This window comes from Punctularia strigosozonata (genome assembly GCF_000264995.1).
Source record: "Punctularia strigosozonata HHB-11173 SS5 unplaced genomic scaffold PUNSTscaffold_1, whole genome shotgun sequence".
Classification (NCBI taxonomy): domain Eukaryota; kingdom Fungi; phylum Basidiomycota; class Agaricomycetes; order Corticiales; family Punctulariaceae; genus Punctularia; species Punctularia strigosozonata.
Window position 1 is genome coordinate 3739970 of NW_006767433.1, and position 27384 is coordinate 3767353.

Below are 27384 nucleotides of genomic sequence, written 5' to 3' on the forward strand. Positions count from 1 at the left end.
CGGCGAGGGGGAGTTGGTGTAGCAATCCGGCTCGTACGTCCGCGTCTTGCAAATTATGGTGGACAAACACAAGCATCTTCACTAGTGGATAATTGTGAAGGATTGACTTCTGAAGGTTGCCGAGGCCGACTTCATTTTGAGGTCGAGTGCAATGCGATTAAGGTTCGGGAACAAGGATACGTTTTCCACCAATTCCGGTGGTATAGAGACTTCGTCCATCTCCCATGGCGTGCGCTCAACGATCTTGACGGCGAGTCGCGTCACCATCCCAAAGAGAGGGTAATCATGCCCCGGTTTCATGCCAGGGACCCATTGCCCAGTTGTCCCATTGCTGGCGGACTTAAGCAGCGTGAGGTGGATTTCGCATGGTGCAACGTCAACGGATGGTGTCACGGCATTGCAATGAGGCCCGAGTTGCTGAGAACTTGCTCCATACGAGAGCAGAAATTGACCGAACGAATTGGCTCGAATAGCGATGTTCGCTAGGTTCGGACAAACGACGAGTAGACGGAGGAAGGAGTGTCTTTCCAGACGAGGTCTTCCATAATCCTCCGAGTCGTCGATCCAAAGGCTGCGGAGCACCGATGCACGCAGGAACGGCGGGCGGACTGGGACGATGAGCGACTTGAAGATGACCGGTATGAGTTTCCGATAATCATCTGACGTGGCTAGAACAACACAAGCGTAGAGGTAGAGTTCCACGGTAATTCGTGCCCAGGAAGAAACACAGTGCACGGCAGCTGGCCTTCTAGGTGCAAGCGGCAACTTCGAGGACGAGTTCAGATGGTAGGCCAGAGCATTGTTCTCTCGCTTGGCTCATGATCTCGTACGACTTGAAAGTATGTACTGAAGAAAGGGATGTTATGTCAACTATCATGCTGCGACCTGCTTGATAAGCGGATCTGCCTGGGAAAGAGATCAACGCAAAGCTGTGAATGCAATACTAATCACGACCGTTTGATCGCCCAGAGTATGTTGTACACAAAATCCCCACAAAGCACCGCTACGGTGCAGGAATGGTCATCGGCGTTTTAGCTCTCTTCTCAAACGATACGCAAGAACGCATGCCACAGCGGCCGAAAGTCCCCCAAGTCTGCGATCAAGCCTGAGTATTTCTGCGGCTTCTTTGTGAACCGTAACTCACCGAAAGATGATGGCGTATGTGTTGGGCCCGTCTGTACCCGTCGTCTGGATCGCCGTGCCCTGCCTTGGGACCAACGGAGTTGTAAGTGGGAGAGACTCGGAGCTTCCATTAAAAGGGGGCTTGATACTTCCAGGATGATCACCATGAAGTACAGATTTATCAGGATCCAACATAGCAAACACAAGGGAGGAGAAGCCAGTTGAGAGTAACTGAGGTAACACAATAAAGACGTTATGGATGCCCTGCGAACAAGGAGTAAGGCCCCCATACCACGGCGTACATTCTCGAGGATTAGAGACTAATGCTTACCAGAATTATGCCAGATTTGGCGGCCAGGCTGGCGCCCATAGATCTTGGTTCGGACTCTGCATCCATCGCGTGTGCGTGCAGGTCCAACCTGCTTAATCTTGCGTCCGATTCTGGGACAATCCCTAACGCTGAAGATGCTCGTCGGTGCCCCTCTAGTGATGACCGAGCGGAACTTCGGGCAGACGATTCACTTGATTGACCACGGGACGGTATCTGAGCGTCCACATCCTCTGCTGCGCCGAATAGAGGTCGTGTCTCCTCCACCGAGTCCGGGAGGTGACGGGGGTGATTTGTGCGTTGATCTCCCAAGCTAATGGAGGACGCATCGTCGACCGCTGCCGACTCCGACAGGATGGCCTCTGCAAGCTATAGGAACTGCGAATTGATGGTTGATTTCGAGACGGACGAGATCGCGACAAACCAAAACAAATGGAGCCCATTGGGTGATGGCCCAGGAGAACCCAAGGATTGTAAATAGGGTCGTATTCCCTGCGACGCTGGATGTAAACCTAAGAAGAGTCTCAGTATAGATGACATCCCCATATCGGTGGATATTGTTACCAAGTCCCCTCCATGCATAGGAAGAATAATAGATGAGAGGCCGCCCAGAGTGTTGCCAGATGGACCTTGAATTTATCGAACAGTTTTCCTGTCTTTGATTCGAACAACGAAAGTGCTGTACTTCGTCCCTTGTCCTGATTATCGACAACGAAGAACGGCAAAACGATGTTCGCCGCCAATGCCGTCACGGAGTGAAAGAAGAGTGCTCGAGACCCTAGACGTGTGCCCGCCGCTTCCACAGCACTATGATCGCCGTTTGCTGGCAAAGACGACGCTCGAACGTGCAAATCGCCTATGTACGCTGTCGTATAGAAGAGAACCGGGAACCAACCTATCCAGGCACTTTGTTGGGTTGAGGATAAGGGGCGGTAAGAAAGAAGGTGTTCTCACAAAAACTGTATGAAACACTATTCATACATGATGAGCATTTCGACCCAGGCGTGGCAAGAAGAACTCACGATCTGACGAATTACCCGGGGTAAAGAAAGCATGTTATCCCAGATGTCTCGACATTCTTTCCGGAAAGATGCAGTTGGACGGCTACGAAGAACATGATTATGGAAGAAGTTACATAAATGCTGCGCGTATCATACCTGGATGAAACCAGGATCCTCTCTTTCACACAGAAAGCAGTGACCAAGTGAGTGCTTATCAAGAGAACAGACCCCAGTATGACCAGTACTTGTAGTTCCGTCTTGCCCAGACCGGGAAGCCAACCAGGCAAGTCCATATTCCCGCTGCACCATGCGTGAACTACATCAGGGACTCGTTGACTATTCATCACTTACATGTAGAAACCCGCCACGCTGCCAATGCCAAGCATGCGCGCAGCCCAAGCATTGCCAGCGGCTTGCTCTCTTGTCGGCAACGTGTCTACAATCAAAGCTCGATCCACTGCCTGTACTACGAGAGGCATGAAAACGGAGAACATTCGAGTAGGCGGCAAGTGCTTACCAGCGTTAATAGAGAAGTCGATGATGTAGATTGCCAGGACAGCCAGCCATATAGTCAGTAAATCACTCTGCACGCATACGTTAGTGTCATTGCGTATTATAAAGTAGAGCGATGCTGACAGATGTGAAAAGCGTAGAAACTTCGCGCGTGAAACCGAGTAATAGCATGCCACTGGCACTATGGACCGTGCATCAGTCACGCTGTGGGAGACCGAACGAGGTTACGTACACTATCGCAGCAGCAGATAACATGTACGGCCTCCGCCTTCCCATACTTGACTTCGAGTTGTCAGCGAGAACGCCTTGAAGGTTACGAAGTCGTCAGTCTTGATCTACATGGCATACACTGTCTCATCATACCAATTAGAGGTTGAACAATGAGTCCCGATATAGGCCCTGCAAGGAACACCATTGCCATATAGGATTTACTCAGACCCAATCCCAGAAGATACGGCGAAGCTGAGAACTTCGTTGAGCAACAACGTAAGCGAACTACGGTGTGACCCACCATACGCCATCTCTATCGACCATGCAGTCTGTACTCCAAGCAGCCCCACAGTGAGTGCAGGGAGCCTGGCCCATGCGGGGCCTAATATTCGCGCTACGCCGCGCCATTTCGAACCATCATGCACACCATCTTCAGCCGAAGGGAGGGCAGTGAAGCCGCCAGCGGTCATAGCCCTTTTGAGTGATGTGATATCGTAGTATACCAGTGAGAGGATGCCGAGTCGCGTCACGGTGTCAGACGATGAAGAGGTAGAAACAGTGCAAGCTCGCGCTCAACCCCACAGACGCGTTCGATCATACCGCCAAAGAAGACGTGTCACACAGCCACGATGATACTCACGGTCAATATGCATGGCGATAAGTATATCATATATGATCACCAGACTCGGGTACACTCAACCAGCAGTATCTTCAAAGCGTGCATGCTGTTATACAGGTACCTACTGCAACTGAAGCTGCCGTACGGACTTTGCTCATACCATGGTCAAGATTCTCCTCAACGCTCCAAAGATCTTGGAGGCATGCATGCCACATGCGATGTTCGTGAAGTACTGCAAGATACGAGTCTTACTCGCCTACGTAACGCCAAGCTCTCCATAGGTTAGGATGGTCGGGTCAGGCAGTTACCATATGCTGGGCTACCTGCGCCGAACTTTCTCCGTTGCAAATGCCAGCAAGGACGACATCGATGTCCAACAAATCCAACATGCAGCTATGCATACAGTACACGATGCTACATTCATCCCGACTTGATGACTTGAAGGCTTTGAGAATGTACGGCGTTGCAAACAGCAAGGCTTTTGGTGGAGCCGGAGCCGAGCTCGATCCTACACTGGCATGAGCCCAGCCGAGCGGCGGCAGGCGCACTTACAAGGGGATAGGCGCAGACAGAATACGTAGCGCGGTCTCTCAGCGGACCAGGATGGCCCTGGAGAGTCGCTGGATGCTGAGTCGCGCCGCCCAAATGTTACATACATATACATAATGTTCAATATATCAAGTTCAGCTTTAAATCCGACTCTGCCGAGACTGAGAGTCCGCGCGGCAAACATGCCTTCGTCACTGATCTCCGCTACGATAAGGGGCAGGTTCAACGGTTAAGTTCGATTCGTCGTTGACGCCGTCCATCGGCGTCGCTGAATACGATCACGATTCCAAACCCTTCAAGTTCCCCCCTCTGTCGCGATGATGATGCAATCCGCGTTACCTTTGGAACAGAAGGCTGCATATCTGCGGACACTTCCCGCGATTCGCGAGCGATGCGGCCGCGTACATGACCTGGCAAAGGCTGGCAAACTGCAATACTTCGACTACCACCCCGAGAAGGAACCGGACGCTGCCAACTTCTGTGTGGAACTGATACAGGTAAGCTTGTCCGAGCATTGTTGCGAATCGCTAACCGAGAGTCTCGCTCCCTTCAGCGGGACTTCAATAGTTACTACAGCACGGTACGCAGGGCATTCCTACAAATGGATTCGTCGCAGTGCGTGCTCACATGCACGGGCCGTCGAAAATACTCTAGATCCCTCCACACGGTCGATGGTCTCACCTGGATGCTGGCAAGCCTCGCGTGGAGCCCTTGATTGCACGGTGGAAAGCGTCGCCCAATCCACCCGATACTAAAGAGGTCACTCGGCGTCTCGTGGATCTATTCGTTGTTTCTGTCTTGCTCGACGCCGGTGCAGGGAGTAAATGGTCGTATCACGAATCTGGAGGTGGCACCTATTCGCGTTCGGAGGGATTGGGTGTCGCCAGCATTCATATGTTCGAGAGTGGTTTCTTCTCTGGGGATCCGAAGAAACCTCACCAAGTTGACGGTACATGTCGCGATACCTTTTATATGCCGCGCTGACCGTGCAAACAGCTACTGGTCTGTCCAAGATCACGTCCGAAGCAGTTGCTGTTGCCATGCAAGTCTCAGATACTAATCCGATGATTGGTATCGAAGGCCGAGCTACGCTCCTGAAAAATCTTGCCGATGCGCTCAAGTCTAATCCGCTGTATTTCGGGGATCATGCCAGGCCGGGTAATATGCTGGGTTAGTCCACGCAGGTTTGAACGATCATCTTCGATGACCTTGCTGGTGCTATTATCAGATTTTCTTGAGTCCGAGTCAATCCCGGGACCCTCACGAAGGATACACGTGTCTGTACTGTGGAGTGTGCTTATCGAGGGCTTAGCTCTCGTGTGGCCGAAGACGCGCACAAAGTTAGGCGATATCTTCCTCGGCGATGTTTGGCCTTGTCCGGCTCTCAGGGTGGGTTGTCATATCGGTTTTCCCGTCTTGCGGGCTGAAACTTGGTCATATCGCAGAGCGCTCTGACGTCCACAGAGGAAGGTGGAGACCTTGTGCCCTTCCATAAACTCACGGGCTGGATGACGTACAGCTTGATCGTCCCAATCGAGAAGATCCTCGGCTGGAAAGTCGAGGGAATCGAAGATCTTGTCGGGCTGCCGGAATACAGAAATGGTACGGCAAGCTGCCGATCCACGAAGCAAAACAGCTCACACCAGATGCAGGCGGCTTGCTGGTGGATTTCGGCGTGCTGACGCTTCGATCGAACATGATTGAAGCTTCTTATTATCCCGATCCCGCATCACCCATTCCACGTCTACCCGCGGCACACCCGGCCATCGTTGAATGGAGAGCCATGACAGTCATTGAATTGTATGAAGCTCCTTCATCCGCAGGTACCGCCTATTCAGCCGTACTTTTCACAGGGATCGTATTGCCCAGCTCATTCGAGACAAACTCGGCATACCCGCATCGCAACTCACCCTTCCACAGGTGTTGGAGAGTGCGACTTGGAAGGGAGGCCGAGAGATAGCCAAAACGCTGCGGCCGGAGACGGCAGAGCCTCCTATCGATATCGAGAGTGATGGCACAGTCTTTTGATGCAACGCTTAACGATGGGGGCTACTCAGGTTTGCGCGAAACTGTCACGAGCACTGCCCACAAGGTAGAGCGATTCGGGAAATTTTCATTTGTGCTCAAGCCCCAAAATCCTGGTCAGTCGACTGACCAGCGCCATGTTCGTACGCCTCTCCCCTCTTTCCCGTGTATTGAGCCGCGAGCATATCCCCGGCCTCCTTCTTACTCGTCAAGTTGTCGCCATAAGGATTGAGACCCCGCGAGCCGCTGGGTTGGTAATCATTCCTAGCCTTCTCATCCTCTCCTTGACGTGCATCTTGGATCTCTTCACCTATGGGTCCGCCACTGGGCGATTGGTCTACCAATCCTGTTTGACTATATTCGGGCCTTGTCCTGCCGCCTTGTGCCTCATTGGACCATGGTTGCTGAACCGATCCATAGCCTCCAGAGGAAGTCGCTGACCGACATGTGTTAATGCCTGATATTACCCCGCAAGTAATTGAGTGAAGCTAACGCACTATCACCTGAAGGAGGATAGTTCCCCGTTGCGAAAGCATCACTCGCATTCGTTGGAGTTCGAGCTGGTCAACGAGCTAATGTCGGCCACCACGAAGTCAGATCCTTGTACTCAAGGTTGACGCACCAGCATCGGTCCGCATGCCTTGCAGACCGGAGTTTGCGTGTTCCCCATCCATTATTGAATCTGTAGCAGTAGTACAGCAATGAGACAGTGATGGGTAAGTTTACGGAGCGAGGCGAGGCTAAGTGTCGTGTCTCGTCTATGATGCTCATATATTTTATACGGCTCGGTGCAGAGTACGCCGATGACATCACCGCCCCAAATGCTCCTTGAAAAGGGCATTGGCGCGCCCCATATAGAAGTAGGGTGCATTGCTGACGCTTCATAATGATACGTCCCATTGCCCAATAGCCACTCAGGAGTTGAAGTCACTACTACTTCTATGAACGTATTATAGACGCGAACTGGGTTGCATTTTGTTCAGCATGGCCGACGCGATTATCCTCCCTGAGATTTTGTCCGTGATCTGCGGAACGGAACATCAGCATACGTGTTGGCCAAACTACACATACACACCTCGCATCGAGAACTCATCACCCTTGATCCAAGCGAAATGGATGTGCTGGTAATTTGCAAGCATGTCCCTCTGATAACATGTCATGGTCAAGTCAAGCTAGTACCCCGCATTCCAGAGCAACACCCACGGAGGAGCAGGCGAGTGAAACAACACGTTCATAGACTGAGTGACGCCAACACCGTTCACGTTTTTTGCCAGGCCTAGTACGACAAGGGGGGTGCTACAACAACTGTGAAGAAGGTCAGTCACGACCATCATTGCGTGTATAGGGAGCCTTGATCTATACTTGTCGATGAGTGTGGTAACGCATCCGCCGTGCAACATGCCAGCTCCATTCAACATATCTAGAAACAAAATGTGAGGTGTCTGGTATGCCTGCGGGACGGGTATCTGACTTTTGGTAACTGTGACCTCTGCGACCGTCGTAGCCTCTAATCGCCCTTGTGAACCGCCTTTGCGATCAATGTTGACCGCCACAAAGCGAACCGTCTTCCCAACGGCGTGCCCAAAACAATCGGAGTCACCCAAGCCATAGCCTGCAAAAACGTTGTAGTTCAATTGCTTGATGGAGTCTGGGGCATTTCCAGAGACAGTTGTAACATCTCCATAGTTGGGAAGGGCCAAAGGATCAACCCATGGCTTTTCGGTAGGTGATTTATGGCGTGCAGACTCAGCAGTCATGACATACAACGTGCGGTCGCCTATGGGGTAATAACGAGAGAAATTTGCCGAAAGAGAGGAGGACTTTTGGCATGCTTACTTGTCTTATCACCTTCGTGAGTCGGAGCTGAGGGATTCAGTACGGAATAACCGATACTCAGGCGAGGGTGCATGTTCGCCAACATGGCCTATCCCGTCTTATACTCATGATGTTCCGGAACACGAAGCTGCACAGCGATTTTATAGAGTTCCGTTGCCGACGCACACGTGCGACTCATTCCCAGAGGTAGGGGTCGCATATGCCGACAATGAAATGTAAGACCTCGTCAGCATGCAAGAATAATGCACGCAGGGCGGCGCAGGAGTGGCTACCTGTACGGAACGGACGTGCCGATGCCACTCGCGAGGTCACCTCGAACACTTCCGAAGGGGGATCGTTATGTAACCGGGAATAAGAGCAGTTCTCCTCGGGGGACCGAGAGCCCAACCGTAGAGCCTGCAGGCAGCTTAGAAAAAAGAGCCGAGAGGTTGTTCGTCCACGAGGCGGGTGAGAACACCAAACCGGGGCACATCCGCAGGAGGCAGATCTCGAGATAGATGTCGGCGGCAATGCCGAAGTCGGATTCGTCCGATGTTCCTACACGAGGTCTACGTCAAGGAGCCCAGGCAACGTCTGGATGGCGGGTTGTTGGGTGTTGAGCGGGAGTTAGCGGGAGTGAGGAGCTCAGCGCACATACGTGCAGTTTTGTCGATGCCAAAAGAATGAAGGTCCAAGGTCGGATCGTGCAAGTCAAGACACGCGTGCATAGCGGCCCACGTCATTGCCGCACAGCAAACTGACAGAGTAGTATTGAGCGCTGAGCGCTGATTGCAACACAGCCACACGCGTTTCTCCCAAAATTTCGGTTTGTTCTGACGAGCGCAACTGATCCGGCTCACCATACCCATGCCCGACTCATTCTTTGCGACGAGCAAAAAACGAAAACGCTCCACGAACAAGTCGAGCACTCATCTATCTAGTGCGAAACCAAGCAAATACGCACGCGTCGCAAATGGCGCGGACAGAGCCAAGAAATCGGTTTTCAAACAGCGGAAGAACTCTCTGGACGAGGAATTAGACTCGGACCGTACGGACGAGGACAATGCTGGAATAGATGGCGTCGAAGACATGGATTTGCGTGCCTCCGACACCGATCCGGGGGCCAGTGGGGCGGAGGACGAGGACGAGACTCCTGCACAGAAGCGGCTGAGGTTAGCCAAACTGTATCTGGAATCGGTCAAGGACGACCTCGCGGAGGGGGACTTCGATGCGGCGGATATTGACAAGGAGATCATATCTGCTCGGTTGAAGCAGGATGTAATGGAGCATGCAGGGAAAGTACACCTGTTCATAGCGGATTCGGTAAGTGCCCAACTACCTGTGACTCCAAGGGGTGCAATCACTAACCTATTGATTTTGATATAGCTTGAGCTCGGTGAGCCGTCCAGCCGGCCTTTTGTACGGTTACGTGGCCATCGGTTCTCCGTCACATCCGCTGTTGCCTCTGAGGCATGCACGTACCTATTCACCGCCGGCAAGGAGGGCTCGATTATCAAGTGGGACATCCGCACAGGCAAGAAGCTTGCTATCTACCATAAACAGAGGCCAAGTGTGAAAGGAAAAGAGCGCGCGTGGAATGAGGATGTAAAGGGACATATGGATGAAGTGCTCAGCCTTGCTCTCAGCAGCGATGGCGTCTATCTGGCCAGTGCTGGAAAAGATAGAAGAGTCGGTGTGTGGGATGTCGCCAAGAGCGAGTGGGTAACGAGCTTCGGTGGGCACAAAGACACAATATCGGTGAGCTCCATCACGTCGGTGCATACGCTTGCAGATGACTCAAGTCGTAATCTAGGCTGTCGCGTTTCGCAAAGGCTCGCGGCAGCTATACACTGCGTCTCATGACCGAACTGTCAAGCTATTCGACTTGAGTCCGGGGGTTATGGGATATGTGGAGACGCTTTTCGGCCACCAGGATCCTATACTGGGCTTGGACGCCCTACGCGCAGAGACATGTGTCACAGTTGGAGGGCGCGATCGCACAGCTCGGTTCTGGAAAATTGTGGATGAAAGCCAGTTGGTCTTCCGCGGAGGCGGACGAAGCAAGCTTCGAGAGCTATTGGAAGGCGGGGCTCTCGAAGGTATGGATCAGGATGAAACTTCGGATAACGGACGACGGAAAAACGACAACAAGGTCACGGAGACCAGATACGTCGAGGGTAGCTTGGACTGCATCGCTATGATTGACGAAACCACATTCCTCACTGGAGGAGACAGCGGGTTTGTGTGGAGCTCGATCGTCCCTGAAGACATGCTTACTATGTGTCTGCAGGTCCATATGTTTGTGGGCGATACAGAAGAAGAAGCCCATTTTCACCCAGCCTCTCGCACACGGACTCCACGAAATGCAATCCGAAACCGAGGGTTTAATCCGTTCTCCGCGGTATATCACTGCGCTTGCATGTCTCCGTTATTCAGACTTATTCGCCTCTGGTCGGTGATCATTGGTGCGAGCCACTCACTTCTCCCTGATCATATCATTTTTAGGGTCTTGGGAAGGCAGCATACGTCTCTGGAAGCTCGATCGTTCATCTAAATTCCGCTCCTTTTCGCTCGTTGCGCAAGTACCAGCTCCGGGATTTGTCAACTCCATACAATTATTGTCAATCCCCAAAGGCGCTCTGGATGAAGCTAGTTGGACGCGCAAAGCCGAGTTAGACAAGAACGAAGCTTCCACTCCAGTTGCTCTACTGGTGGCTGGGATGGGGCAGGAGCCGCGTCTGGGTCGATGGATGCAGCTTAAGGGCGAGGGAATCACCAATAGCACCATCGTTATGGTTTTGCACTCCCGGTCTCATGTAGCATAACGCCTACCTTGTCCCGTCAAGGCCGTTCCGCATGTACACACGATCGCACATGTCTTGAGTTACGACCAGACGCTCACGAACAACGCAATAAGGTTATAGGGAAGATACATATACAACTCGTGCAAAACCGAACGCAAGAGAAGTGCCTATGAAGAACGTCCGTTCGTATGAGGTGTCCGTATGTTGTCCTTGTGCCCCGGGACAAATGCAATGCCGCGATCAGGCCCAATGACAGTGATGTTGGGCGCGTTCGAAGATCGCGATGTTACGGAACGTACAAGTGCCTTCGCTCGTTGAATGATTGATCTCTGTTCACCGGATTGATCAGGCATAAGCGTACGCTGGCGATCGCCAAGTGGGTAACCGCGAGAGCTTGAGGCGCTGGTGTGGTCGGGCATGAGCGTGCGCTGGCGATCGCCAAGGGGATATCCACGAGTGCCACCACTACTCGACGCCTCCTGAGTGCGATCATCCCGCGTAAGCTGCAGACTTTGTAACGAAGCGATGGATGGTGACCGGCTCAGCGACGACTCCGATGATGTGGATACTGCGTAATCGTAATACTGTTGTCCGCCGGAAAGTAGCAAGGGGACATCCGCGGATCCGGGATAAGAAGCTGCTGATTCTGTACCAGAGCTGCTAGAGACGGATCGGGACCGTGACGAATGCATAGACACATTATCTTCGCCATGAGCACAGCATGCAGCCCGCATCCCAGATGTAGCGAACGTAAGACGCCCGTGGCCGTCGCAGGAGCATTGACCTGGGGCACAGCTACACCCATCACCGCAGCAACTCGACTTGTCGCTGGTCAGCGTCTGCTGTATCTGCGGCCAGGTTGTTGGAAGCTCCGGTGCGCTCCAGGTCTGTTGCGCATAAATTGTGAACGTATTGTCGGGTTGGGCTATGGGTGGGTATGCATGGGGCGTTTGCGCCGGTACGCTTTCCAACCAATCGAAGATCTGCTGGACTTGCATTGGCTGGTAATCCGATGGTTGGTAGTCGAAGTTGGGTATATGAGTGTCGGAAGACGGGAGGTTCATCGGGGCGAGCGTGTTGACGGAGCACTGGAGACACGATGCGCATGACTCAGGGTTCACACATGTATCGAAGGCGTTGGAAGTGGCGGATGGTTGAGCGCCATGCTCAAGACACCCCGGACAGGCACACGACATGCCGCATCCACAATGCGCGACGGTCGTGAGATCCATGTTACTCCCCGGCCATGACACAGCCGGATCTGTATCCATAGCGGATAATGGCGTTGCGGACTCGGGATACACGTTGGACGGCGACTCCCGTGACGGAGGTGAATCCGAGTTCGTATTCGATCCATGATCGTTCACGTCAGATGTCGACCTCGCATATTCGTATGCACGACCATAGGGGCTGAATAGATTGTCGTGCGTGGAATAGTGGCGAGCCCCATGACCTAAATGATTGGAGGATAAGTCATGAACTGGACCGATTCGAGGTTGTGGTGCCGCCAACGCTGGAGTAGGGCGAGGGAGTACGTGGCGAAAATTTGCCTTGGCGAGCAATTCTGCATGGCTCGGTCCAGAAGGTAAGGTGTCACTGACGGATGCGCGGCGACCATTTGCCGGACGACGGGGGGAGAAGCAATGGCAAGTTTCGCCCGCCTTGCAGAGGCACGTCTTCTCAATTTCTTGTTTTGCCGTCAGCTTGGCTCCAGGTAGACCGTGAGGGAAAGCAGCAATCTGCGGAAGTTTCTTGCTGACTGGGTGACACGGTCAGGGCTGAGGCGATACAGAATGATGAGGCATTGAGAACCTTTCTTGATCTGACCCTTGGCATCCTTGATGAACTCGGTGCTCCTGTCCGCCGGAGGAGCTTCGCAGATGCACTTAACATGGACCTGTTTCGTTTTGCGCAGTTCACGACAGTGCTCGCACTGAGTGACGGGGCGCCCCTTCTTCTTGATCTCGAAGAGCGGTCTTTCCGTGTGCTTGCAGGCGGAGGATCGATGGCCTTTTATACAGGTCTCGCTGACCGAGATAGTGCATGTCAGCATGATACCAAACAGACACGCGCCCCATTCCGACGGGAGCATACCATGCATATTTCTTGTCTTCTATCAGGATCATTGGTTGAAGGAGAACAGGCGACGGTAGGGCAAGGAGATCGGGTAGCTGCTAATGCGTTGCAGGCGAATCTGATCGGGGCTATCGAGTATGAAGGGACAGGGTCGAGGATGTCTATGGGCGGAGCGGAACGCCTTATTGGCGCCCACGACGCAGATGCGTCGTGCCGACTGGAAGAACTGACTATGTAAAATTGAGCGTAGTGGTTGCGTCCAACAACATCGAAACGTGAGGGGGAGTGAAGATAACGACTGGCTATACTCAAGGGCAGGCACTTTATAGGAGCCCCTGAGCACGAGCTCCACGCACGCGGCGAAGCCTTCGACGGGTGGCGGAGCACAATTCTAGATACCGGAGCGTACAGAGCTGTCTCATATGCGGTACAAGTCCTAATGTCTATCTGACAGTGAACGGAAACGATCGAGAGGTAACCTTGCACAGGCCTTAGGCCGGATGCCCGTTCTCTATGTCTCCCGCAGCACGTTCTTGTCTCCTCGCCTTCTTGCGAGCGTTCGCGGCGGCTGCCTTCGCTTTCTTTGCAGCCTCGCGGTCGGCCTTGTATGAAACGAGCGACATCAGCTCACAAGGATCTCTGCCGGACATCTCGACCAGCCCGAAGCCTACCTTTTCCTGCTCTTCCTTCTTTTTGGCTTCCTCCTCCGCTTTCCGCTTTTCTTCCTCTTGTTTGGCTTTGAGCTCCGCCGCGGATGGACCTCCAGCCTTCGCGCTCTTCTTCGCTGCCCGAGCAGCTTTCTCCTCCTCCTTGATACGTTTGATGCGCGGGTCAACGGCCAACGCAGTATCAACCAGATTACGTAGACGTGCGTTGTCTTCCTTCTTTCGCCGCGCTCGCTCTGACCGGTTCTTCTTCTCAGTGTACCGCTTGTCGTCACGGCTTTTGGGGCATTAGACGGTATACTGCGACAGAGATCACGAGATCACGAACCTATCGCTACCCTCATTGACCTCCTTATCAAGATATTCGAAGCTGCGCCAGCTATCGAAATTGTACCAGAAATCATAGAATGCCTCGACCTTCTCCTTGGAGTCGTCGTAGCCGCCGAGCATGGGAACGGGCTGCTTATTGCTGAAACGTGCCTCACGCTCGAATACCTCGCCGAAAGCCTTGAAGAATTGTGAAGGATCCTTCATGTTCTTGAACTGGCTTGCGGTCGGGGCTTCCTCCTCGAGTTCCTGGTAGTATGGATCGACAGAGTCGAACTGGCGGCGCTTTTCGGGATGAGTCAGAACCTCCATGGCTTTTTGGATGCATTTGAAGAAAGCATCATCGTTGGTCTCGCCCGCGGACCCGGCTTTTTTGTCCGGATGATGCTTCAGAACCTTCTTGCGATCTGTCAAGCAATTAATCCAAGCAAAGTCGAGAACATGAGAATAATTACGAGCAATCTTGATTTGTTCATCTGTGGCCTTGTAACGAAGATGAGACAATCCAAGGACAGCGTAGTGGTCTTGTTTCTGCATGACATTGATCAGTCGCCTCAGTCGCTGGATGACCAGGTAAGATATACGCACCTTCCACTCCTTGGGATCCAAGCTCAGCAATTCTTCTGATTCCTCCTCGTCACCGACGCCGAGGTCATCTTCGCCAGGCGTGCCAGCCTCGAGGAGGGCTTTGTGTCTCTTGCGTTCTTCCTCAGCCAACCGGTCATGTTCCTCGAAGGACAGATTCTTGATGGTTCTACGGACGTGCGCAAGGTAGGCAGGACCGACGGGTAATAATCGACGCTCGACGAGGGCTGGGAAGCCCATCACGAGACACATCGAAGGTCAGCCCTTGACTATGTCTGGATAGCGCATAGAACTCGGGACATACGGGCCGTGAGTTTACTTGTCGTTTGTGCGGGCGCCCAGTCGGTTGGTAAAGGACTGGGTATAACAGGGAGATCCAGTATGTGTGCCATTGTGCAGGTAGGACAGCACGAGCAGAAAAGTTAGAGGGCTTATGTAAGGCGGAGCGTAACTTTCAGATGGGGACAGCACAGCCTCCCAAGTTCGAACCAGTACTTGCTACCTTCAGATCTTCAGACAAGACGCGTCCTTTTCGATCTCCCTATTATCGGATAGCCCACGAAGATCTCTCCGATTTCTGTGCTTGAGATCCTGTCAAATACGACGCAGCGTCTGAAAGCTCGATCGAGTTGGGTTGGCCTTCTGTGGCTCGAACGGAACAGTCGGGCAACGGCGCAACGTGTATATTTGCGTCATGGCCTTCAACTCGTTCAAGGAACCTCTTGCGAACGCGGCGAAATGTAGCGTGTTCGGTTCCCCTCGCAAGTCACCTCCCCGCCAGTCCATGCACAGCAAGTCAAGAGCCCTGGACGCCCTGAATGATCTCTGGGCCGAGGAGTTTGTCCGTCACAATAGCAAACCAGCGCCGGCTTCTGCGGTTCCACGGGGGAATAGCACTCTGACTGCTCCGGAAAATCCTCAAGTTATTAAGTCGCGGGCTCTTCCGCCCAAGCCGAAGGGAAAGGCAAAATCGTATGCATTTCCTTCATAGTATCCGGGTCATGCTGTCGCTGAACTCTTCATATGCTAGCATTGAAGAACCTGGTTCGCGAGCCATAAAAAGCTCGTCTCTAAGCGAGAAGTCGCGTCAAGCAAGCTTTCAGGATTTTCGAGGAGCTCAAGAAGCTTCGCAGAGTGGCAATAATTTCATCACGCGGTCCACTGGACTGAAGACCCGCAAATCGACTGAACAAGGAATGGAAGAGGCTATCCGTGCCTTACCTGTGTTCTCGTATAAGAATGCCCGTCCTGCTCCTGTTGTGGTCTACACCCGCCATGAAGAGGAGGCTAACGACCTTGTGGGATCGCTACACGGGTGAAAAAGTTGCATACGTTGCACTCACAATCATGGCAGTTGACACGATTACGTTCACACAGACCTGTAGGCTTTGACATGGAATGGAAATTGTTCTTCGGTCGCGACAGGAGGCTTATTGAACGCAGAACTGCTCTAGTCCAGCTTTGCGACAACAATATGATCATGCTAATTCAAGTCAGCGCTATGAAACGTGAGTCTGCACTTTCCCGTGAACGAGCCTTGAACTCAGATGCTCGCATATCTAGGGTTCCCGGAGAAAGTCAAGGTGACGGCTAAAGTTAGAATTCCTGTATGGATGTCTGATGACTCAAAGGATGTGATTGAGTCGGCCGCGATACCAAAGATGGGTGCGAATATCAAGAGTTCGTTGCTCTTTCCAAATTCATTGCTGCCCGCTGATGACCTCGAATTTTAGACGATGGCCAAAAACTCTACCGCGATTTTGGTATTCTTCCCCGTAATCTCGTCGAGTTGGGGAGGTTAGCCCGTGCGGCAGATCCCGAATTTCCCATTTCGCGATCGATTGTTGCCCTCCGCAAGATGGTAGCCATTTATACCGGGAAACACCTATTAAAGGGGTCGGAACGTACAAGCGACTGGGAAACCCGTCTATCCCCCGAGCAATGTAACTGTGTGTGCATTCCCATATCTTACCCTGCGCTTGCTCGGGAACCGCTTTGCAGATGCCGCCAACGACGTGTACTCCTCATTACTCGTTTATAATCGCCTGATGGTGATCGCAAATGAGCAGGGGCGCACACTCGACACAAGGTTGTATACTTCTGATCTGACTCAAGAAGAGGACCGGAAGATTAGCGCATTAACAAACAGTACGGAAGTCAGACCATCGTCTGGATCAACAACAATACCAGGCGCAGGCAATTCGGACATATCACCTGTTAGTATGGATGTCCTCGGGAAACCCTACACGTGTCCTCGGCCTCAGCATTTACGTGCATACAAGATGTGGCATGAGAAGGACCTCCCGTTAGGGGTCATATGTGCGAATCTGAGGACCAAAGAACAGCCGTTGAAAGAAAGCACAGTAATGTGTGTTCTTGCAAGTGGCACCTCATTGCTATACATTTCTAACTTCCCTGTTCATTCAGCTCTTATGTGATCGGAGCACTTCAAGCGGACCCTCGATTACCGTTTTCGTTAGAGCGGTTGAAAACGCTCGTACAGCTCGAGGCCAGCTCATGGGCGCGTCACCGTGACTGGATCATGCGCACCAGTGCCCTGCCAACGTTACCTAAGGAAGGGTCAACGTCGCAGCAGATATGAGATCCTGAGACACACCTAGTCCGATTCGTGTATGTGTCCCGGTTGCCGTGCAGATTTTGCATATCGGATGGCTCGCCCTACGCGATTTATCAAGCTCCGTCGCATGTATATGCTGCTTTTTGCGCGTGTGATGCATGTGATGATTCTTTTCGGCCGACGCCGCACAGCGCGCTCTGTTGACCGTCGACTTCACCGACAAGGATGCGCCTCTTGACTCATCCACTGCCTTTACCTACGGCCTTGGTCGTGTTCCGCCTGTATAGGTCATACGGCCTGCAGCCTGATCGCCTGGCCCCATAACACGGCGGTCGTTGCGTACCTTGAGCAGGAAAGAAAGCCGGGAACCATCGCACCCCCACGAGGCCCGCGGTCAATGGCCCGGATTTCCCTCTCCCTGCGAACCTTGTCAAAAGCCCGTGCCCATGGTCCAGACCGCTTGTATCCTTCCTCTATCCCCAGATCTCCCCCGCATCGATTCCTCTCCCCCAGGTCTTACAGCAGCAAGAGCAAGATGCCATACACGCTGACCGTCGAGTCACTTAACCCGGCTATTCTTGATGTCGAGTACGCCGTGCGCGGCGAGCTCGCTATTAAGGCCGAGCAGTATCGCAACCGTCTCAAGGAGGACAACCACGGTCTGCCATTCACTAAGGTCATTTCGTCCAACATCGGCAACCCACAGCAAAAGGGTCTGGATCAGCCCTCACTTACGTTCCCAAGACAAGTAAGCGAATTGTCGTAGGTTGCAGATGGTTGTCTAACAAAAGTCAGGTCGCTGCCCTCACAGAGTGGCCCAAGCTCTTGGACTTGGCGCCCCAGGTCTTCCCAGAAGATGTCAAGGCTCGCGCACGAGAATTGTTGGAGGAAATTGGCTCCATCGGCGCCTACTCCCACAGTCAAGGCGTCCCCCTCATTCGCAAGCATGTTGCCAGGTTCATTGAAGGTGTTTGACGCTGTGTTATCCCTCATTTGGTGTCTGACTTACGTTGTAGAGCGTGACGGTTACCCATCCAACCCTGATCATATCTTTCTAACCGCTGGTGCCTCCTTCGGCGTTTCTCTATTAATCGAGATGCTGATCACTCCGCCAAAATCCGGTATCCTCATTCCTATTCCGCAGTACCCATTATACACGGCGTCTCTCGCTCAGCACTCTGGCATACCGCTCCCATACCATCTTGACGAGTCATCGGGATGGTCTACGTCTCTTCACGAAATCGAGGAGGCCCTAGAAAAAACGAAGAAAGATGGGATCAACGCCCGAGCTGTCGTCGTGATCAACCCGGGCAATCCAACTGGCGCGTTGCTCGACTACCCTACGCAGGAAAAAATCGTTCATATCTGCGAGAAGTACGGACTGGCCCTCCTTGCCGATGAGGTCTACCAACACAATCTGCACATGCCCGAACAGCATACCTTCACGTCTTTCAAGAAGGTTGTTCGTGACCTGCAATCCAACATCCCACTCTTCTCGTTCCATTCTATATCCAAGGGTGTTTATGGCGAATGCGGCCGCCGAGGGGGTTACTTCGAATGTACCAACATCCCCGAAGAGATCGTCTCGCTCATCTACAAGATGGTCAGTGTTGGGCTTTGTCCACCTTTGCCGGGACAGATCGGAGTGGACTGCATGGTTCGCCCGCCCAAAGAGGGCGACGAAAGTTACTCGCTGTGGAAACAAGAAACGGATGCGATTCACAAGGCGCTCGCGGACCGTACGAGGATGATGGCGGAGAGGTTGAACAAACTTCCCGGGGTATCATGTGTACACTCTCCCGGAGCGTTGTACCTGTATCCCAAGCTCGAGCTGCCGGATGCGGCCGTAGAAGCGGCGAAGAAAGCAGGCAAGAAGCCTGACGACTTCTATGCACTCAGGCTCCTGGATCGTACGGGCATTTGCGTCGTGCCTGGGTCAGGTTTCGGTCAAAAGCCTGGCGAGAGTCATTATAGGTTGACGTGTTTGTGTCCCGGTGTTGAGGAGTATGTTGGGGCTTTGGAAATGTTCCACCTCGAGTTCATGAAGGAATACGATGGTCTTTAGTCATAGGACTGGCATCCCGGCACATCCGCGTTCGTTACAGTACATAGGATTAGTCTCTGATTTTGTGTGGAATGCGAGCTTGGATTTTGCACAAGTGCCACACACTACTCTGGCATACAGTTTGCACCTATATTCTAATCGAGTTATAACGTCATCGAAATTTCGACAAGCGCCCACCACATTCTCGGTGGTCAACGTTGCTTGACTCAACAAGCCATGTCTTGCCTAGATCTCCATCAGTCGTCTTCCTTGGTGCTCTTACCGTCGCTGGACCTTCTTATAACCCCGCATAACCGCCCCCAATGTTTGGTTGCGTTGTCGCTGGGAGGCTCCTACAAACGGAGATGACCCAGGTGGATGAAACACATGCCTACTTCGAGCTCCCCGCGGCGAGCACAATCAACCACGTATCTGTTTTCTTGCTCGGTACCGGTACGAGGTCACCAGTATGCCCTCTTTGGACATTGCCTTACTGTACAGTCGCGTCCAGTCCCGTTCCCCGAGGGTTACGGTGCGACGGTGCACTTTTTCTGGCCGGGAAAGGGCTTCCAGCTGCTCGGAATGTGAGGACTGCTGTCCTTGTTCGCTAGATCAGGGCAGATCGTGCAGTTTGCTAACGATCACAAGCACAGGCTTTCGAATGACAAACCGTCCGCAATATTCAGGTTACGCGGCACATTCACCCAGTCCTCCTCGTCTTCCTCCGCTCACGCCGCCTTCGGCTCCAATGTTGGCATGACTGGCACATCATTGGACGTCACTGCCGTCCTTGGACTCGCAATAGAACCGCTACCGCTGATCTCTCAACAAATATCTGCACTGCCCTCTGCGTCTTTGGCGATAGCAAAGACACCGACGGCCGCAGACCCTACTTCGTTGGCGGAAAAGGTTGTTAAGCATCTGTTCAATTACGTATCAGGTTTCTCAGCCGGCGGAGGAATTACACCCGAAACAATGATACCTATGAATGTCATCGTGAAGTGGTACGACCACTTCATCAGTAAAGTACGGGCAGGAGGCATGGGCTTCTTGGAGAACGTAGAGTAGAGGCATCGAAACGAGAGCATAACACTGTATGCTTTCTATGGACAGCTATACAATCAATTTGTATCACTCAGGCCTGACACATTACGCAGGCGTCAAAGCTTTGCGTTCGCCTTTTCCCGAAGCTTCTGTCGCTCATGTTTAGCCTTCAACGCACGACCGACTCTGCTCGCACTGGCGCGGCCAAGTTGCTCGCTGATCCACCTGAAGGCATAGTCAATATTCTGTACTTGGCTGAACAGGGGTGCTTGATACCATCCAATTTCTGCGACATCAACCAGACGATCCTCTGTCCTGTGCCTCGTGTGGTACTTCGTTCCGCGGAGCGCGTAGAGAATGTCCTCAGTAGCGACATTGCCAGTCGCCCTTGCGATTGCTGGTCGTTAGCCTGAATGAACGCTCCAGCGCAGAACCTACAGCAACACACCCAGGAGAATAGGGGCAGCCACCCAACCCCCCTATAGAACTGTCGAGAGTTCGGATACCCGCCGAGAGTGCCAGAATCCCGTTTGAAACGGCCATCCCGTACGTATCATGAAACTACAACTAGTGACAACGATGCAACAATGGGAAATCCTGAACTTACATGTCCCTGAGCACAAGTGATGATAAATGATAAGTAGTCACAATAATCGAATGCTCTTGAAATGCCTCACCGCCAACTTCTCTACCGGGATAACGCCTGTGACTGTCTCCAGCATTGTCCCTACGGTTGCGGTGTTGCCAGTGCCGACTGTGTCGCCTAGACTAACTTCATAACAACCCATATCCAGTAGGATCTTCGCGATGTCCCTGACTTGAGTCGGATCCACTTTTCCACTGTACGGACAGTCGATCACCACGCTAACATATCCCCGCACGCGCAACCCATTGTCGAGTGCAGTGCGCGTCACAGCAGACAGACGGTCCAGCGATTCAGCAACAGTACAGTTCGTGTTCGCTTGTGAGAATGCATCGGTAGCCGCAGTGAACACGGCAATTTCATCCGTTAATGGAGAGGTAGTTGGGTTTGATCGAAGAAGAGCAATCAGGTGCGAAAGCCCCTTGAGATTCGGTACCAGGACGGGATAATGGACGTCGGGAAGTCGTTCCATGCCCTTGAGGACATCCGCTGAGCCCGCCATCTGAAACATTGCATCCGTTTAGGTAGCTGATATGTGCAGAATCAATGGAAGACATAAGGCTTGCCTGAGGGACCCACTTTGGGCTGACGAAGCTACCAGCTTCAATTACGGACAGTCCCACTCGGCTTAGGCGATTCACCAGTTCAATCTTGGTGTCAGTCGAGATGACTGATTTCTCGTTTTGCAGCCCATCACGAGGCCCAACTTCCACTATGGTCACCAAGTCGGGGTCGCGCTCTGGGCGGAGAGTTGCGAGCGTCCGTTGCCCGGTAATACGCGCGATTGCAGAGGATGCAGCATGCCGGATTGCATATCTAGATGAGGACACACCACTATATAGCGCGCTCAGCATCTCAAAAAATGGGAGTGGAACTATCCGGGGTGTACTGGCAGGTGGTATATATGCCAGATGTTGTCGGTAGTTCTTCGACGGTGCATATGGCCCTTAGGGCCCCGTGACGGTGTACAGGACCGGGCCGTGTCCGTGCCGTTTTAGTACTTACTACTTCGGCTAAGGCTCATTCATATATACTGTAGCCACTATCACGCGCTCAGACCTGTCACGCTATGAAGACTTTTGGCGGGGGAACGGAGATGGAGCGTTACATTGGCTCACTACTCGTTTGTCCGACTACTTTTCCCAAAAATTTTCTATACAAAAGATACTGTACTTTTACGACCGTAAGTTCGTCCCGCGTCCCCGGGGCACCCGAACCGAACTTATTGTCCCCTGTCCCCTGGCACTCCGAACCTCCGGGACACATTATATCTGACCGTGAGAGTCCTAAATCTGACCGTGTGATCAAAAAATCTGACCTCGTAAGCACGTGTCCCCCGGGCAGGCTGCGGATGAACTTCCCACGGCCCCGAACTTGGGGGGTGTCCCCTGTCCCCCTCCGACCTGGCCGAACTTACGGTCGTAAAAGTACAGTAGATGCAGACTGTGCGCAGATATTGTATAGAAAATATTCTCAATGCGCTTCTCTCACGCCTCGCTGTAAGGGTTCGAGGTGGTTAGATGTCCCTGATTTGGTCACGTTCGGGGCATCGGCTGAATTGAGTATCACACATTCACGTGAGTGTCACTGCAATGTCACTAGTAGCTATGTATGAATGAGCCCTACCTTAAGTGCATATGCAGTGCCCATGGCCGGAGATGCCATCCTTATTTGCATTCTATCACAAGTACACCGATTTCCAACGTGAGGAACACGGCATATTATTTCTGTAGTGTTTGCGCATACCGGCAACATACCATAATCATACGCTCTCATACCGACTCTGGAAGCACGTCATCCCAGAGCCACTCTACCAGCCTGTTCACCATTCCGATAGTTGTCTGGTGCTTGGCGGTCTCGTCTACAAAGACGTTGACCCTTGTTCTTGTTTGACCATCAGAGCGCAGTCTTTCGATAAATGCCTCGGTCCCTCCCTCTTTGAAGGGCACCACCGGATCTCGTCCACCGCTAAGAACAAGTATATCCTTGTCGGCCCAGACAGTTGACGGTTGATTGACGGGATCAGATTCATCGACAAGCAATTCCAGAGCCTTTGGCCACGCTATGTGACATTGAAAGTCGAGAGTCAGAGGCCATCACGATGTAAATGACGTAATCCTGACCCGGAGGAACAAGAGCTACACCAGCCACCTTCGAACGATGTTGGAACAGTGAGGCATAATCAGGTGAGCCAATTATGGGGCACAGAAACTTGACGCGCCGGTCTGTGGGGTAAACGTGACTGAGCATACGATGTGTAAATTCGGAGACAACGTCTCAGCGCACCGTTTACACCGACATGCCAAGTGCTGTGTCCCCCCTGGCTGACACCGGCACAGATCCAAGTCGTGATTGGTGACCCCGCCGCGCCCCGGAAATCAGGAAACAGGTATGAAGGAAGAAACGAAACGAGCTGCGAGACTTCCGAGGCTCCTCCAGCTAAGAACAGATTCACTAGTTAGTAAACAGGAGTAGGAATGTGATAGATTGCGTCGTAACTAACCAACCATAGCATACAGATCTACAGCTGAAATAGCAGGAAGATGAGCTAGATATGCGTAGGAGTCGATACACACGGACCATGCATTGGATTTTGATCCCATCCCAATATTGAATTCGGGTCAACTACGCGTTCCCCATGGTTCCTAGAATGCGCGCTCAGCCAGTCGACCTTGGACCACGGAACGTTACTCACCTGGAATCTAGTGTTACTATCAGTAGATCATGAGTTCTTTTTTCAATGGCAGACCGTTCCTTGCGATCCTGCAGCTGGGCCAGAATATATTGCGTCGCCTCTTTTCGCACATTTAATTTCAGGCCTTCTGAGCTGCAGTAGACGCACCGTGCATAGTCTCTTTGTCTCTTGTTCTCCCGTGCAGGAAGAACATGACCGCGACCTCGCCGACGGGGTCCCGCGTCAGCCTCTCCATTCCCCATACTTCGGCAACAATCCCTCCAACGTTTATCGTGTTCGGCTGCATGTCAGGCAGGCGGATACCCGCAGACGAGAATAAGTTTCGCAAGGACATATATAATCTAGTAAGTACTGGTCAAAAGTGTACTTAGATGTGAGGTAGGAGGTGTTCGGGAGATAGTGATGCAAGATCGCGCGCGCTGGATAGTAGCTTATGAGATCTTTTTATCTGTGATGCGTTCTGGCGCCGGCTATGATACCGCATAGGTGAGAGGTAGTACTAATTTTCGATTGGTGCGCAAACCATTGGGTCTTTCTTTCATGTCAAGCCAGAAGCAACAATGTGCGTGTGTCATGGTTGTGCGTCCTCGCGCAACTTGCGGTATGCACGCGAACTTCCATACTGACCGTGACCCTTCGTCAGCGCCGGACCATGCGTATGGCATTTTCGGGAACAGCTGCAACCACACTTTCTTGTTTCCTACACCGCGTCCGACGACGACTTTCAGTTGACAGCCAGTAGTTTCGGGCGATATAAAGCCGTGACTGTCGGATTCCCAAGCGGTGCTCTGCTCCTCCGATACCGGTGATCCATATCAAGTCGCGCTCTCATGTCATTCTCTTCGACAACCTCATCCACAACGGCTGCTATGGACCGTCAGGCCATCGCGCAACAAATCTACGATGTGTCTCGATCAGATGATCCATTGGCACCGCTCATTCTGGAGGCCTTGCACGTCATCGAGGAGGCGATAGACACTCACGGGTACGCGGTGTGCATTCCTCATGCCTACCCGCCCCAGGAGCCTAACAGACATAAGGCAGGAACATGTCTCCATTAGCTTCAACGGTGGAAAAGATTGTACGTTGCATGCAGTGACCTATGCACCCTAGCTTGTGCTCAGGTGCCTCCAGGTACAGTGCTCCTCCATCTTTTCGTGGGAGCATTGACTCGGAAATCTACCGAGATCGCGTTGGGAAAGGCCATCCCGTCGATCTATATTCCGCTGCCGTCGCCGTTTCCGGAGATGGAGGCTTTCATCGAGGAGGCGGTAGCAGCGTACAATCTCGATCTGTTCCACTGCCCCCCGCCGGAAGATTCCCCGTTACCTGTAGAAAGCGTCGTCACGCCGTCTGTCGGGGCGAGCGCGATTACAGGCCTTTCCGAGTACTTCAAGCCGAGTCAGGGAATCCCAGTAGGCAAGGCGAAGGGTGGCGAGGGGATGCGTAGGGCGCTTGACATGTACAAGGCCCAATTTCCGCACATAGATGCCATTCTCGTTGGAACGCGAAGAGGCGACCCGCATGGAGGTTCGCATGGCTCTGTTTCCAGCTAGGGACATGCGCTGATATCAAGAACAGCCAAGTTAGCTTTCCGAAACCCTTGTGATCCTGGTTGGCCCCAGTTCGAGCGCGTGCACCCTATCATTAACTGGTCGTACTCTGACGTCTGGGCATACCTTCTGAAGTTCAATGTTCCTTATTGCCGCCTGTACGACGAAGGGTGTGTCTTCCCCTCCAACTCGTCCTGTTCATAGTACTCATATACGAGGGCAGGTACACGTCACTTGGATCGACCTATAATACCAATCCAAATCCCGCGCTACTCATACAACCAGTATGTGAAGAACCGACTCCATTGGCATCGATAGTCGCTACCGCGCCACAGATAGTTCCACCCCACGCGGCCTCTCACCCTACGCCGAATGGCACGACTTCACCGTATCCATTTGTCGACCCCGCCGTCTCCATGGGGATAATGGAGCTGGTACCGCAGCCGTCAATGCAGGATAGGGAGTCTGCATTGTCTCCTGAGCCAGCAATACTTGGGCTGGATCCGGTTGCGAGATATAGACCAGCTTACGAGCTGATCGACGGGACGCTCGAGCGCGCCGGGCGCTTTTCAGGGGCCAAGCCGTCTGGATAAGATGGATGCTTCCTCTACGTGTACTCTTCCATTATAGGGAGGCTCCAAAATGATTCATTAGGTCTGTGTCTATTGCCGTGTCATAGTGCACCTATGTAATGGTGCATTTACGGAATTGGACCGTTATAGATGTTCTTTCCTGTTCTGGCCTCTAGTATGTACTTACATGGACAATCATGTACAGGCTCCGGAAACCGGCAGCGCGTATCGTTACCGAGCTTGACGAGGTTCTCCAAGGTCACTCGTGTGCATTTCTCTCAATCTTGATTGGCTGAAATGCCTTAAGGTACGCGTCATCACAGTGACTCATCACAGTCTATATTCAATGTCTTTTCAATGTTCCGGCTCAATGGTTTGGGCGCCCTTGTAGGGTTCACTCCTCGATTCTACCTGCGCGGACGAGGATAATCATAGGAGTGAGAGTACTTAGTGATCCAGGAACAGAGATGCATTAAGATAGGCCTAAGGCTGCCCTTGGTAACGCTTGATTATGCAAAAATCAGCTGGTTTGACAGCGACCCGTAAAACTGAATAAATACATTCGGAGGCGCTTGCCAAACTGGAGCAACACAGGTCGAACCAGGTAAGAATTGCGTCAGAATTAAGTGCTGCCCTACGTAGCCTAAGCGAATGTCCTTTATATCAGTGGAAACGAGGAACATGAACACACGAGCGGTCGGTCCTGGCTTGGGGCTCAGTGTAAAGTAGCTAGCTTATGTAATGCTATGCTACGACGCGACTTGGCCGAAACAGAACAGAACCGAGTGGTATTGAGCAAAAGAGATACGGTACATGGTAGAGTAGCAGGCGTTTATATGCCTACGCCTCGTAGTAATGTGATTTGGGCGCCATATGGTATTGAGGCGCCATCGTTGTCGTTGTAAGTGACCGCATCCAATGGGATGCGGTATTTGGTCTATTGCATCATGCCGCCTCGCGGCGGCTTACAAAGCGTATACAGTACTACTATACTACCGTTACACCCTCCCCCCTCTAGGGAAAGAGATTGTTAGTAGTTAGCAGATCGCAGCGTCAATGGACTTACTGCGACTCGAAGGCCTGTCAATGGACACGGCCCTCGTGCTTCGATTCTCACGCCACAGCGGGTCCGGTGTAGTCGGCGAGCCACTGTATAGCGAATGCGCGGAGGGGACCCTCCGCCATTTCATGCTGGAGTCCGCATATCGCCGCGTGCTTCAGGAAATCATTGATTTCCACGTTTTCGGCATGGGGGTAGGGCGACGGCGCCCACATTTCCGAAATGGTGCCTCCCAGGGACATGACCGTCCCACGATATTCTTCGGCATGCTCGGCGAAATACCGGCAAATCACGTGATTTGCCACATTGCGGGTGCGACGGGACTCCTCCTTCGTTCCCGGGCGGGCAGGCCCGATTTGTTTGAAGATTAGCCAGCCTTGCAGCTGGGCCTGGTCGGGCTGGTTGCCTTCGAATCTGATCCCATGTGGGCGGCGAAACACATTCTGCCCTAGGAACTGAGCCCAGGCGTCTACGTCGGAGAGCGGTGGGTCAGTCGGCCGTTCGGCCTTCTCCGACTTCTCGCGCAGCTGGGCACGTTTCTTTTTGTCAATGAAGA

At 52.7% G+C, this 27384-nt stretch overlaps 11 protein-coding genes across 11 annotated transcripts; 5 read left to right on the plus strand and 6 right to left on the minus strand.

Moving 5' to 3' along the window:
- Positions 1 to 1020: 1020 nt before the first annotated feature.
- PUNSTDRAFT_117932 (uncharacterized protein) lies at positions 1021 to 3745 on the minus strand (the record flags this gene model as incomplete). Its single annotated transcript, XM_007379293.1, has 14 exons — positions 3476 to 3745; positions 3328 to 3426; positions 3197 to 3269; positions 3088 to 3145; positions 2969 to 3035; positions 2803 to 2917; positions 2608 to 2751; positions 2473 to 2554; positions 2405 to 2421; positions 2015 to 2356; positions 1875 to 1962; positions 1454 to 1819; positions 1145 to 1386; positions 1021 to 1105 (listed from the first exon to the last, which is right to left on the minus strand). Exons 1-14 carry the CDS (start codon positions 3642 to 3644, stop codon positions 1021 to 1023), a joined length of 1947 nt encoding a protein of 648 aa, XP_007379355.1. The 5' UTR covers positions 3645 to 3745.
- An 858-nt stretch (positions 3746 to 4603) lies between these two features.
- PUNSTDRAFT_96303 (DUF1688-domain-containing protein) lies at positions 4604 to 6801 on the plus strand. The gene is made up of 8 exons (XM_007379294.1): positions 4604 to 4839; positions 4896 to 4922; positions 4997 to 5291; positions 5339 to 5512; positions 5571 to 5731; positions 5788 to 5944; positions 5995 to 6142; positions 6196 to 6801. Exons 1-8 carry the CDS (start codon positions 4660 to 4662, stop codon positions 6368 to 6370), a joined length of 1317 nt encoding a protein of 438 aa, XP_007379356.1. The 5' UTR covers positions 4604 to 4659; the 3' UTR covers positions 6371 to 6801.
- Positions 6802 to 7244: 443 nt separating this feature from the next.
- Positions 7245 to 8255, minus strand: PUNSTDRAFT_80807 (uncharacterized protein). Its single transcript, XM_007379295.1, has 5 exons — positions 7839 to 8255; positions 7730 to 7787; positions 7571 to 7672; positions 7443 to 7512; positions 7245 to 7392 (listed from the first exon to the last, which is right to left on the minus strand). Exons 1-5 carry the CDS (start codon positions 8122 to 8124, stop codon positions 7318 to 7320), a joined length of 591 nt encoding a protein of 196 aa, XP_007379357.1. The 5' UTR covers positions 8125 to 8255; the 3' UTR covers positions 7245 to 7317.
- Positions 8256 to 9051: 796 nt separating this feature from the next.
- PUNSTDRAFT_80811 (WD40 repeat-like protein) lies at positions 9052 to 11091 on the plus strand. Its single transcript, XM_007379296.1, has 5 exons — positions 9052 to 9505; positions 9569 to 9940; positions 9996 to 10420; positions 10473 to 10633; positions 10688 to 11091. Exons 1-5 carry the CDS (start codon positions 9272 to 9274, stop codon positions 11005 to 11007), a joined length of 1512 nt encoding a protein of 503 aa, XP_007379358.1. The 5' UTR covers positions 9052 to 9271; the 3' UTR covers positions 11008 to 11091.
- A 17-nt stretch (positions 11092 to 11108) lies between these two features.
- Positions 11109 to 13329, minus strand: PUNSTDRAFT_49230 (uncharacterized protein). The gene is made up of 3 exons (XM_007379297.1): positions 13081 to 13329; positions 12799 to 13013; positions 11109 to 12745 (listed from the first exon to the last, which is right to left on the minus strand). The coding sequence occupies exons 1-3, from the start codon at positions 13110 to 13112 to the stop codon at positions 11154 to 11156; spliced, it is 1839 nt and encodes a 612-aa protein (XP_007379359.1). The 5' UTR covers positions 13113 to 13329; the 3' UTR covers positions 11109 to 11153.
- A 111-nt stretch (positions 13330 to 13440) lies between these two features.
- On the minus strand, positions 13441 to 15043 carry PUNSTDRAFT_80812 (DnaJ-domain-containing protein). The gene is made up of 6 exons (XM_007379298.1): positions 14944 to 15043; positions 14643 to 14866; positions 14510 to 14585; positions 14056 to 14461; positions 13734 to 14004; positions 13441 to 13664 (listed from the first exon to the last, which is right to left on the minus strand). The coding sequence occupies exons 1-6, from the start codon at positions 15029 to 15031 to the stop codon at positions 13554 to 13556; spliced, it is 1176 nt and encodes a 391-aa protein (XP_007379360.1). The 5' UTR covers positions 15032 to 15043; the 3' UTR covers positions 13441 to 13553.
- A 189-nt stretch (positions 15044 to 15232) lies between these two features.
- Positions 15233 to 17241, plus strand: PUNSTDRAFT_96319 (ribonuclease H-like protein; the record flags this gene model as incomplete). The annotated part of the gene is made up of 7 exons (XM_007379299.1): positions 15233 to 15611; positions 15670 to 15954; positions 16017 to 16147; positions 16203 to 16319; positions 16373 to 16588; positions 16641 to 17007; positions 17067 to 17241. Exons 1-7 carry the CDS (start codon positions 15334 to 15336, stop codon positions 17239 to 17241), a joined length of 1569 nt encoding a protein of 522 aa, XP_007379361.1. The 5' UTR covers positions 15233 to 15333.
- Positions 17242 to 17752: 511 nt separating this feature from the next.
- PUNSTDRAFT_56494 (PLP-dependent transferase) lies at positions 17753 to 19282 on the plus strand (the record flags this gene model as incomplete). The annotated part of the gene is made up of 3 exons (XM_007379300.1): positions 17753 to 17965; positions 18013 to 18184; positions 18234 to 19282. The coding sequence occupies 3 exons, from the start codon at positions 17753 to 17755 to the stop codon at positions 19280 to 19282; spliced, it is 1434 nt and encodes a 477-aa protein (XP_007379362.1).
- Positions 19283 to 19536: 254 nt separating this feature from the next.
- Positions 19537 to 21856, minus strand: PUNSTDRAFT_96325 (aldolase). Its single transcript, XM_007379301.1, has 8 exons — positions 21515 to 21856; positions 20983 to 21450; positions 20913 to 20918; positions 20754 to 20866; positions 20582 to 20692; positions 19915 to 20530; positions 19773 to 19845; positions 19537 to 19714 (listed from the first exon to the last, which is right to left on the minus strand). Exons 1-6 carry the CDS (start codon positions 21800 to 21802, stop codon positions 20422 to 20424), a joined length of 1095 nt encoding a protein of 364 aa, XP_007379363.1. The 5' UTR covers positions 21803 to 21856; the 3' UTR covers positions 19537 to 19714; positions 19773 to 19845; positions 19915 to 20421.
- Positions 21857 to 22657: 801 nt separating this feature from the next.
- PUNSTDRAFT_117940 (uncharacterized protein) lies at positions 22658 to 24022 on the minus strand. The gene is made up of 7 exons (XM_007379302.1): positions 23791 to 24022; positions 23644 to 23743; positions 23529 to 23593; positions 23452 to 23475; positions 23235 to 23387; positions 23072 to 23173; positions 22658 to 23010 (listed from the first exon to the last, which is right to left on the minus strand). Exons 1-7 carry the CDS (start codon positions 23975 to 23977, stop codon positions 22721 to 22723), a joined length of 921 nt encoding a protein of 306 aa, XP_007379364.1. The 5' UTR covers positions 23978 to 24022; the 3' UTR covers positions 22658 to 22720.
- Positions 24023 to 24294: 272 nt separating this feature from the next.
- Positions 24295 to 25956, plus strand: PUNSTDRAFT_49236 (adenine nucleotide alpha hydrolases-like protein). The gene is made up of 5 exons (XM_007379303.1): positions 24295 to 24628; positions 24684 to 24724; positions 24778 to 25173; positions 25225 to 25366; positions 25420 to 25956. The coding sequence occupies exons 1-5, from the start codon at positions 24474 to 24476 to the stop codon at positions 25787 to 25789; spliced, it is 1104 nt and encodes a 367-aa protein (XP_007379365.1). The 5' UTR covers positions 24295 to 24473; the 3' UTR covers positions 25790 to 25956.
- The last annotated feature ends 1428 nt before the right edge of the window (positions 25957 to 27384 follow it).

Coding starts and splice junctions, on each gene's coding strand:
- PUNSTDRAFT_96303 (XM_007379294.1), top strand. CDS start 4,660: ATGATGATGCAATCCGCGTTACCTTTGGAACAGAAGGCTGCATATCTG. Junction 5,732..5,787: donor GGCCTTGTCCGGCTCTCAGG/GTGGGTTGTCAT, acceptor GTCATATCGCAG/AGCGCTCTGACGTCCACAGA. Junction 5,945..5,994: donor GCTGCCGGAATACAGAAATG/GTACGGCAAGCT, acceptor CACCAGATGCAG/GCGGCTTGCTGGTGGATTTC.
- PUNSTDRAFT_80807 (XM_007379295.1), bottom strand. CDS start 8,124: ATGACTGCTGAGTCTGCACGCCATAAATCACCTACCGAAAAGCCATGG. Junction 7,788..7,838: donor AGAGGTCACAGTTACCAAAA/GTCAGATACCCG, acceptor TTTTGTTTCTAG/ATATGTTGAATGGAGCTGGC. Junction 7,513..7,570: donor TTTCACTCGCCTGCTCCTCC/GTGGGTGTTGCT, acceptor ACATGTTATCAG/AGGGACATGCTTGCAAATTA.
- PUNSTDRAFT_80811 (XM_007379296.1), top strand. CDS start 9,272: ATGGATTTGCGTGCCTCCGACACCGATCCGGGGGCCAGTGGGGCGGAG. Junction 9,506..9,568: donor ACCTGTTCATAGCGGATTCG/GTAAGTGCCCAA, acceptor ATTTTGATATAG/CTTGAGCTCGGTGAGCCGTC. Junction 10,421..10,472: donor CTCACTGGAGGAGACAGCGG/GTTTGTGTGGAG, acceptor ATGTGTCTGCAG/GTCCATATGTTTGTGGGCGA.
- PUNSTDRAFT_49230 (XM_007379297.1), bottom strand. CDS start 13,112: ATGATCCTGATAGAAGACAAGAAATATGCATG. Junction 13,014..13,080: donor GAAGACAAGAAATATGCATG/GTATGCTCCCGT, acceptor TATCTCGGTCAG/CGAGACCTGTATAAAAGGCC. Junction 12,746..12,798: donor CAAGGGTCAGATCAAGAAAG/GTTCTCAATGCC, acceptor CGTGTCACCCAG/TCAGCAAGAAACTTCCGCAG.
- PUNSTDRAFT_80812 (XM_007379298.1), bottom strand. CDS start 15,031: ATGGCACACATACTGGATCTCCCTGTTATACCCAGTCCTTTACCAACC. Junction 14,462..14,509: donor TGAACAAATCAAGATTGCTC/GTAATTATTCTC, acceptor ATTGCTTGACAG/ATCGCAAGAAGGTTCTGAAG. Junction 14,005..14,055: donor GTCAATGAGGGTAGCGATAG/GTTCGTGATCTC, acceptor ATGCCCCAAAAG/CCGTGACGACAAGCGGTACA.
- PUNSTDRAFT_96325 (XM_007379301.1), bottom strand. CDS start 21,802: ATGCTGAGCGCGCTATATAGTGGTGTGTCCTCATCTAGATATGCAATC. Junction 21,451..21,514: donor GCCCAAAGTGGGTCCCTCAG/GCAAGCCTTATG, acceptor GCAATGTTTCAG/ATGGCGGGCTCAGCGGATGT. Junction 20,693..20,753: donor GGCTGCCCCTATTCTCCTGG/GTGTGTTGCTGT, acceptor AGCAATCGCAAG/GGCGACTGGCAATGTCGCTA.
- PUNSTDRAFT_117940 (XM_007379302.1), bottom strand. CDS start 23,977: ATGTCCTTGCGAAACTTATTCTCGTCTGCGGGTATCCGCCTGCCTGAC. Junction 23,174..23,234: donor TTGGCATGTCGGTGTAAACG/GTGCGCTGAGAC, acceptor TTTACCCCACAG/ACCGGCGCGTCAAGTTTCTG. Junction 23,011..23,071: donor TGTAGCTCTTGTTCCTCCGG/GTCAGGATTACG, acceptor AATGTCACATAG/CGTGGCCAAAGGCTCTGGAA.
- PUNSTDRAFT_49236 (XM_007379303.1), top strand. CDS start 24,474: ATGTCATTCTCTTCGACAACCTCATCCACAACGGCTGCTATGGACCGT. Junction 24,629..24,683: donor GAGGCGATAGACACTCACGG/GTACGCGGTGTG, acceptor AACAGACATAAG/GCAGGAACATGTCTCCATTA. Junction 24,725..24,777: donor CTTCAACGGTGGAAAAGATT/GTACGTTGCATG, acceptor AGGTGCCTCCAG/GTACAGTGCTCCTCCATCTT.